We start from the raw sequence: 9332 nt of genomic DNA on the forward strand, positions 1-9332 counted from the left end.
AATAGATCAACAATTATTGTTATGATAGAGCGGTCTTAAAATACACACTTGCGTTTGAAGCGTGCATTTGTTTCTTTCTCTCCTTTTTTCCCAATGATATGAATCAGACATTCTTTTAAAAAAAAAAAGGGATATTTTATGAAAGAAAATGTTGATTCTTTATTTTCAGAACATAATTCTTCTTATCTAATGCTAATGTCTCCGAAAAGTTAATTATGATAATAGATACATATAATATTATCAAAGACGATAGAATTGCGTTCAAAAACAGAAAATGAATGATTTAAACATTCTTTTTTAATTACTGATAATTTTCAATCATAAAAGGCAAGCCGATAAAATAAAAATATAACACGAGGAAAATGCAACAAACATGCTAATTACAGATATTTATCCAGTCATATCGCATGAAAATTTCCAATGATATCACAACAAATCCAAAAATCTCTTCATTATCAAAAAAAAAAAAAAAAAAAATAAAATAAAATAAAATATAATAAAATAAAATAAAAATATTTTTTCACTTCATATGCGATTTACTTGAAGCACGATGCATAAGAAACTGCTTAGTGAGCTCAGGATCTGCAGGTGAAGGCACACCTCGTTCATGGCCTCTTGTGAAGAACCAGCTTTTCAACTTCTTCATCAGATTTTTGCTTGTTTCGTCAAAGACCCAGAGATAACGACGATTTGGATGAGTTTTGTTGAAAAGCATTTCTTGAATTGAGGAAAAAGTTTGTTTAAATATTTTCTTTCGCTTCAAAGAAAACTCAATTTTTTCTTTTCTCACGATTTGAGAACTTAAAAATCGGGGATATTGCAGTAATGGTGTAACAATACAACATTGTAATGATGATGACTGATTCAATGAAAGAGATTCTAAGGCCTTTAATTCTTGAGCTGTTGAAGAATTATCAGAAATATTAGAAACATCAGAAAATAAAAACGATTCATTGCTTGCATCAGAAGAATTGCAAAGTTGATAGTAACTGTCATTGGATTTATGGTCTTTATTTTCAATGTTCCGTAATTGAATATCAAAAATGTTATGAGAAATAACAAATGAAGCTTCAACTGATTCATCCTCAAGTTCAGAAAAATTCAGAAACTGCTGGTAAAATTGTTGTTCATGTTTATGTGCCGTTTTATTCGAAACAGAAGAAGGTAGAGAATTTGAATAACAACAGTGCTTTCCAACAATTGAGCCATGCAAATGTTTCCTTTGAGATTTACCTGATTCAATGGAATTTACATCAGAATGAATAAAAGGAACCTTTTCAGATTTCATTGGAACGAACACATCTGATGTACATCGCAATTCACTGAAATAATTCCTATCTTTTTGATTGTTATCAGAAAATGACTTATTTTCAAATGACAAGCATTTCATCGAGGGATAACCTTGAAAACAGTCAGAAACAGATAAACTTCCTTTTTCTTTAGAATTGCACAGAGAAAAATGACAATTCGCTTTAGAATTTTCTTCTGTTCGCATTTTCTTTCTTTTCAAGTTCTTTTCCAGAAACTTCTGCTGCTCCCTTTCAAAATACAAATCAACCACACTTGTTTCGCTTCTTCTTCGCTGCTCTGCAATTTTTGCTTCCAACTTTCTAATTCTGTTCTTTATCTCCATTTTTGCCTCCTCCTTCAATCGAATCTCAATATCATCACCACCACCATCACTACCATCATAATCATCGTAATCACAATCATTCAACCGTCTCTTCAGTTCCTCTATCTCCTCTTCATTCTCCAACACCCCCTCTTTCTCTTTGGCTGTGACCCACAATTCTGCCTCATCCCACATTTGCTGCTCTTTTTCTCCTTCAATCCATTCTTTCCTTACCCATTCCCCAAACATCTTCCAGTGCGCCTTCGCTTCTTGTATCTCGCTCTCAATCCTTTTTATTAGCCTTCTGCGCTCTTTTTCTTCATTCTTTCGGATCTTTTCTGCTTCTGCTTCTTCTTCTTCTTTTCCTTCTTCTTCATATCCTTCTTCCTTCACTTTGCCTTTAACCCCAATCTCATCATTGATCATCCCTTCATTCACAACGTGTATCAACTGACTTCCTTTCACTTGCTTTTCAAGACGCCTCAGAGAAGCATCTCTCCACCTTTTTTCCATCTCTTTCCTCTTCTTTTCTAACAACCCGCTGATTTTCCTTCCATCAACATCGACTTCGATGTCGCAACAGACAGAAGTTGGCTGAGAATCAAGTGGCTTCCAGTGAGAAAAGAATGCTGATATCTGATCAGTGTCAGTAAAATCACCATTTGCAATATCTGATATTTGAACTGATGTGAAGTCAAGTCTTTGTGAATGAATAGAATTATCATCAGCATCCGCAAAATAACCTTCTGCTTTGTTGTCTTGTACATCTCCTGTGCTAACCGCTAATCTGCTTCGATCTTTAATAGTTTCATTGTTTGACTGACCTTCTTTCAAATGCAACTGGGAAGAAAGGATTGTTGAGCATTCAGCTATCATATCAAGATTGGTCGCGTTGTAAAAGCGATAAGGAATTTTGGACTGCATCCCGGAAGAAACAAACTGCGGAGGAGGTTCCATTGATCTTTCTGTAAATGCAATTTTATTGCTAATGTCTTGCTTTTTAGATCCTTTGTCTTGTGACACTGAAGAAGCAGATTTCTCTGTTTCTTTTGACATTTTAAGTTGTGCAAGATAATTTTCATTTTTATGAAAAGAATCATCGCTTTCGCGAAATTTGTTATTTCCGTTTTCTAAATATGATTTTGATTCGTCAAGAATTTGAGAACGCTTATCAGGTGTCGTTTTGTAATCAGTTTTACTTTCCAATGTCACTATTGAATAAGAAGATGACTCAAAGTTATCTCTCAATAACTTTTCAGTCTTTGATTGCGAATTATCTATCAGGCTTATGCTGCACTTCTGAAGTTTGTTGTTAAAATTAGAAGCATTATTTTTAACCAAAAATGGAGAAGAAGATGATGACAGCACAGTACTTTTGCAAAGATCAAATTTTGATGATTCGCTGCAAGTACATTTTGATTTATTTGATATTGTTTCTAGAGATTGATAAACAGACTGCATATAAGGATGCAAAGAAGAAGCAAATTTGTCTCCCATCAATATTGAATCCATTTTTTCATATTCATTCTTCAAATTATTTGTTGATGGTTTTTCTTTTGCTTCTTTGATTGGAAGAAGTGCAACATCTCGGATTTTTGAGTGCTCTGAACTTGAAATTTCAATTTCATTTGAGCAATTATGTACCGATGTTTGCAAGAAATCCTATGAAATAAGAACCTTAAAATCAAAGAAAAAATAGAATTATTAAAAGCCAAACATTTTCTTGTAAAACAGTCGTTGAAGATAGCTCGAAACTCATAATTAGAAAACTGATTCATTAAACACCAACAATTGTTATGGCTATCTTGATAAAAATTATTCCAATTTACGCTTGTAAGATCAAAAGCGTTAAAAATGGTAATGCTTTAATTTGCTCATTCCTTCATATTCTAATTTATTTTATATGTTATACATCTAATGCTTCAAAAAAATTATCTCTTGCGATGATAGGCAGAACAATTGACTGAGGATCAAATTGCGGAATTTCGTGAAGCATTTGCACTGTTTGACAAAGATGGTGATGGCTCAATTACCACAAAAGAGCTTGGAGTTGGTATGGAATTTTAAAATTTATAAAGTAACCATGGTAATTCCCACCTTTTTATTGTTATCTCGAAATTGATTTAAAAAAAAAACATTTCATTTATAGTGATGCGTTCATTGGGACAAAACCCAACAGAAGCAGAGCTTCAGGATATGATTAACGAAGTTGATGCAGATGGAAACGGAACAATTGATTTCCCTGAATTTCTGACTATGATGGCAAGAAAAATGAAAGACACAGAATCCGAAGAAGAAATTCGTGAAGCATTCAAGGTATTTGACAAAGATGGAAACGGCTTCATTTCAGCTGCCGAACTCCGACATGTTATGACAAATTTGGGCGAGAAACTTACTGATGAAGAAGTTGATGAAATGATTAGAGAAGCTGATATTGATGGAGATGGCCAAGTCAATTATGATGAATTTGTAAAAATGATGATGTCAAAGTAAACATCAGCATCAAGCCGTTAATATTTTTGTGTTTTTCATTACTTATGTTTTAATCAGAACATTGTTCGTTGTATTTTCTTTAAACACTCATATATTTTCTCTCCAAATAACAAAGAGCAAACTTTATTCAACACTCTTTCATTTGTTCATTTGATATGACACTTGTTATTTTTCATACTTTTTTTAGAAATTCCTTTTCTTGTAATTTTGTTGGAGAAATTCTGAAGTCATTGATTATTAGAGTTGATTTTTATCTTTTAAAAAAAGATACTTAAAAAAGAAATGAAAAAAAAAATGTTGAAAAAAGAAAAAACAACATTTAAAAAACAGAATGACTTTTAACAAACAAGATGCAAAATTTCTGTTTTATAAAGAACTGAAAAAGTTAAATAAAAAGGAGAGTAGATAAAGTACTTTCAGAGATAAAATTTTACTATAACAACTCATAACAAGCTCATCTATCAAGATCAAGTGATCTTGAAACAATATGAGCATTTCAAAAAATGGTTAATAGAAAATGATTCAAATAAAATAAAATAAAAAGAAAAATAAAAATAAAAAATTGCTTTCAAACAGTAAATTAAACGAAAGTGAGCTGATTATTCAGAAAAAAACGAGAAGCAGTTCAACATGTGAATGCAACATATGTGATTTGTGATGCGAAGTCAATGTACATACAACCACAATTAAAAATAATGATGTAATTATGTTTTGATTGAAGAAAAGTGAATGCGTTGAATTAAAGAACAGCAATGGAGTCTGAAAATCAAGCGGTCTATTAACAGATCAAAAACAGAATTAAATAAACGAAAAAACAAATAAAATAATAAAATAAAAATATTTCAAATAAAAAAAAAAAAAAAAAAAAAAAAACGAATAAATACATTTATACATGCACACTAATGCAAATATACGAACTGAAAAATGGAAGAAAACAATGTGAATTCAATGATTTGTGTTATACTAACAGTAAACATTGTCAATAATCAAAGGTGGATGTTAAATAAAAAAATATGCTATGACATAGAAAAAAAATGTAAAAATTTCCACTTTCCAAAAGAATGAATACAAAAAATTTTTTTATTTTTCTTTTCATAAATTAAAACAAACAGATCAAAAAAAAAAAAAAAAAAAAAAAAAAAAAAAAAAAACATATTTTCAATTCCAAATACAATAAATTGATTTACATTACAAATGATTGGAATTTAGAAACCAAAAATAAAATAAAAACAAAATAATATAAAAAAATAAAAAATAAAAAAAATACTTTTGAATGAAATAATAAAACCAGAGAAATGTTCAATTGTGAATGGAAACTGAAAAAATTATTTATTCGGAACATTTAAAACATTGAAAAACAAATTAAAAGATAAAAATCATTGGATAATCAAAGAAAACTAACAGTTGGAAAGAAGAAGAAATAAATTAAAGAAAAATCAGAAGAAAAAGAAAGAAAGATGCGAAGAAAGTTGGATAATTCATTTGCCAGAAGAAGAAGAAGAAGAAGAAGTCGAGAACTAAGAGTGAATTCAACCAGAACCAATAATAATAAAAAACTTTTTTCCCCCTCTTTTGAATAGAATAACAAGGCAAAAGTGATTGAATATGAATGAAATACCAAATGACTTATGAAATTAAACCTTTTATGCTAATAATAACAATACCATAATAATAATAATAATATTATTATTATTCTTATAATGATTTCTGCATCGAATAAAGTTAATATTTCACATAGAAATACTCAATAAACAAATAGTTTTCTTTAAAAAATCAAAAAGAAAAGAAAAAGAAAAGAAAAGAAAAGAAAAGAAAAATACAAACATCAAAAATTAATTATCAAGAAAATGAAGAGAAATAATAAAAGACATTGATCCCTTTAAATAATAATAACAATAATAACGAAGATTGCAACAATGATTAAGCTGATTATATTGAAATATTTTCAATTAAGAATAAAAAATTTGATATTTCTTTGAGACAACAAAAGAAATCATCAACAGTATTTTTATCAAACTCATTCACGAAAATTTTGTCAAAAAAAAAAAAATTATTTTTTTTTCCAATTTGACATGTTTTATGATTGAATTTATAAGATTTTTGATTCATCTTTCTTTCTTTCTTTCTTTCTTTCTTTCTTTCTTTCTTTCTTTCTCTTTCTCTCTTTTCCTTTGCTCTTTCTATCCTTTTAAGATCTGATGATAATCCTATTTCTCTTTTGATTGTCTCTTTCTTTTCTTTTTTTCTCTTTCTCTCTTTCTCTCTTTCTCTTTTTCTCTTTCTCACCTTCTCAATCATTGCTCTTCTTGTTTTTCATGAGAACAATAATGCTCATGCTCATGTTCAGGTTTCTTCTTCTTCTTCTTCTTCTTTTTCTTCCTCCTCATCTTCCTCTCTTTTTCTTTCTCTTCCTCTTCCTCCTCTTCTTTTTCACCTTTCAAATAATAATTCTTCATTTGTATTTGATTATCTGATGATAAAATAAAAACAGAAGGATTTCGAATAGATTGACTCAACAATGAAAGATCATTGGAAGAATAAACAGGAATGAAAGAAGAAGAAGAAGGAAGACAAGAAGGGTTAGAAGGAAGATTAAGAGGAAGATTAAGAGGAAGATTAAGAGGAAGAGAAGGAGGAAGAGAAGGAGGAAGAGAAGGAGGATTAAGAAGATTAGAAGAAATTGAAGAACTTGAAGGAAGAGAAGAATTAGAAGAATTAGAAGAATTAGAAGGAAGACAAGAAGGGTTAGAAGGAAGATTAAGAGGAAGAGGCAACAAGAGAGGGGAAGATGAAGGAAGAGGAAGAGGAAGAGGAAGAGGAAGAGGAAGAGGAAGAGGAAGAGGAAATGCATAGGAAACATTGGAAGGAGGAAGAAGAGAAGAAGAAGAAGAAGAAAGAGAAGAAGAAGAAAGAGAAGAAGAAGAAGAATTTAAAGAATTAACAGAAGAAGAAGAGAAAGAACTTGTAGAAGCAAACAAACCAAAATTCTGAGGAGGAAGAAGAAGAGGAGAAGGAGCAATAGAAAATTGAAAGGGAATATTTTTTGATTGAATAGCAGGAGGAGAATAGGAAAATGAGAAAGAAAGAGGAGAAACAGAAGAAGAAGAAGAAGAAGAGGATGAGGAACAGGAAGAGGATGAGGAAGAGGAAGGAGAAGAGGAAGAGGAAGAAGAAGAAGAAGAAGGTGAAGGAAAATAAGGAGAAAATTGAATTTTCAGTTGTTCTTTTTCTTCTTCTTCCTTCTTCTTCTTCTTCTCCTCTTCTTTTTCTTCTTTTTGCTGTTGAATAGAAGAAAGAAGAGATTTTGAATTTAAATAAGAATTTGAATGAGGAAGAGAAGAAGAAGAAGAAGAAGAAGAAAGAGGATGCGGGTGAACAAAATAAGGGAGAGAAGAAGGAAGAATAAGAGGGACATGAAAAGAAGAAGAAGAAGAGGAGGAGGAAGAAGAGGAAAGTGAAGATGAAGAAGATGAAGAGGAATATGAAGGAGAAGAAGAAAGAGAAGAAGAAGAATTCGGTGTTTCTGGTATTAAAGATGTATTAATAGCAGGCGAAATCAGATTTTCGATCTCTTTTCCATCCAAAATTTTCGTTCTTTTATTTCTTTTTGGGTTTTCCCTTATTTTTCTTTTCTTTATTTTTTCTTTCTTCAAATTATTTCTTCTTCTTCTTCTTCTTCTTTCTCTCTCTTCTTCCCTTTCCCCTTCTTCTTCTCTTTCTTCTTCTTCTTCTTCTTCCTCCTCTTCCTCTTCTTCGTTATTCTCCCTCTCTTCTTCACTGTCTTCTTCCAAATATTCACTCATTTCTGTCTCATTCTCAAAAATTGGATGTATTTCAGGTGTTTTTATAGCAAATTCATTGAAAATTGGCAACTCTTGTGTCAAAATAAGGTTATTTGATGGAGTTTTCATTGAAAATGAGTTTAATTCTTCTTTTTCATAGTCTTTTTCTTCTTTTTCAGTTATTTTATCTTTGATTTCTTCTTCTTCTGTTCTTTCAGATTCTTTTATTTCTTCTTCTTCTTCATTTCTTTCTCTTTCTAAAAATACAATTTTTGGTAAAGGTGTTTGCAATGTTGGTGATTGGGTTAGTTTTTCATTGTTTTCTTCTTCTTTTTCTCTTTCTTTTTCTCTTTCTTCTTTCTCTCTTTCCTCTTCCTTTTTATCCTTTTCTATTTCTTCTTCTTCTTCTTCTTTGAATAACATGACATTGTTCATGCCATTATTCTTATCTTTCTGTTCATGATTTTCTTCTTCTTCTTCTTCTCTTTCTTCTTTTTCTTTTCTTTCTTTTTCCTTTTCTTCTTTTTCGATTTCATTACCTTTATCATCTTGTTTATTAGATTTTTCTCTTTCAATATTTGAAATATGATTGCTTATTCTTTGTTTATCTGTTTTATCGATTGCATTGGAAGAGGAAGAGGAAGAAGATGAAGAGGAAGAAGGATAAATAGAAAGAGGAGGAGAAGAAAAGGAGGAGGAGGAAGAAGAAGAAAAGGAAGAAGAAGAAGAAGAGGAAGAAGAAGAGGAAGAGGAAGAGGAAGAAGAAAAACAATTAGAAGGAGAAGAAGAAATGACAATAGAAGAAGAAAGAAATTTCTTAGAAGGAATAAAAGGAGAAGCCTTTGAAGACAAAGAAGAAGAGAAAGAAGAAGAAGAAGAAGAAGAATTTTTATGATGAAGAAGAAGATGAGGTATGAAATTGGTTGGGAATGAAGAAGAAGAAGAAGAATTTGATGAATTTTGAGGAAAAGAAGGAAAACAAGAAGAAGAAGAAGAAGAAGGAAAATTAGAAGAAGAAGAAGAAGAAGAAGAAGAAGAAGAAGAAGAAGAAGGAAAACAAAAGGAAGAAGAAGAAGAAGAAGAAAGAGAAGAAGAGGGATAAGAAGGAAAGTTGCATGTTGAATATATTGGAGGTAATGATGAATTGCAATTATTATTATTATTATTATTATAATCGGTGTAAATGAATGAGTTTATAGGACAAAGAGAAGAAGAAGAAAAGGAAGAGGAGGAAGAGGAGGAGGAAGAGGAGGAGGAGGAAGAAGAGGAGGAGGAAGAAGAAGAAGAAGAATTTGAAGAAAGAGAAGAAGGGTAAATAGAAGGAGAAAGATAACAAGAAGAAGAGGAAAGAGAAGAAGAAGGATTAAAAGAAGAAGATGAAGAAGAAGAAGATGATGATGCTAATAGAAAAGAAGAAGAAGAAACAATTGAAGAAGAAGGAGAAG

At 30.7% G+C, this 9332-nt stretch overlaps 3 protein-coding genes across 3 annotated transcripts in view; 1 reads left to right on the forward strand and 2 right to left on the reverse strand.

The window, feature by feature from the left end:
* Window positions 1–1386: 1386 nt before the first annotated feature.
* On the reverse strand, window positions 1387–3408 carry MONOS_16369 (uncharacterized protein; the record flags this gene model as incomplete). The annotated part of the gene is made up of 3 exons (XM_067869278.1): window positions 3330–3408; window positions 1559–3274; window positions 1387–1437 (listed from the first exon to the last, which is right to left on the reverse strand). The coding sequence occupies exons 1-3, from the start codon at window positions 3369–3371 to the stop codon at window positions 1387–1389; spliced, it is 1809 nt and encodes a 602-aa protein (XP_067719857.1). The 5' UTR covers window positions 3372–3408.
* Window positions 3409–3445: 37 nt separating this feature from the next.
* On the forward strand, window positions 3446–4399 carry MONOS_16368 (putative Calmodulin). Its single transcript, XM_067869277.1, has 3 exons — window positions 3446–3469; window positions 3563–3665; window positions 3762–4399. The coding sequence occupies exons 1-3, from the start codon at window positions 3467–3469 to the stop codon at window positions 4103–4105; spliced, it is 450 nt and encodes a 149-aa protein (XP_067719858.1). The 5' UTR covers window positions 3446–3466; the 3' UTR covers window positions 4106–4399.
* Window positions 4400–6399: 2000 nt separating this feature from the next.
* The window catches only part of MONOS_10339 (putative Protein kinase domain), a gene marked incomplete at both ends in the record, with an annotated part of 6808 nt that continues 3875 nt past the window's right edge, over window positions 6400–9332 (reverse strand). The window contains one exon of the mRNA XM_067862781.1: window positions 6400–9332. This exon is cut by the window's right edge and continues 1185 nt beyond it. Coding sequence (XP_067719859.1) covers window positions 6400–9332 — 2933 coding nt within the window.

This window comes from Monocercomonoides exilis (genome assembly GCF_001643675.1).
Source record: "Monocercomonoides exilis strain PA203 chromosome Unknown scaffold58-502437, whole genome shotgun sequence".
In the NCBI taxonomy this organism is placed as follows: Eukaryota; Preaxostyla; order Oxymonadida; family Polymastigidae; genus Monocercomonoides; species Monocercomonoides exilis.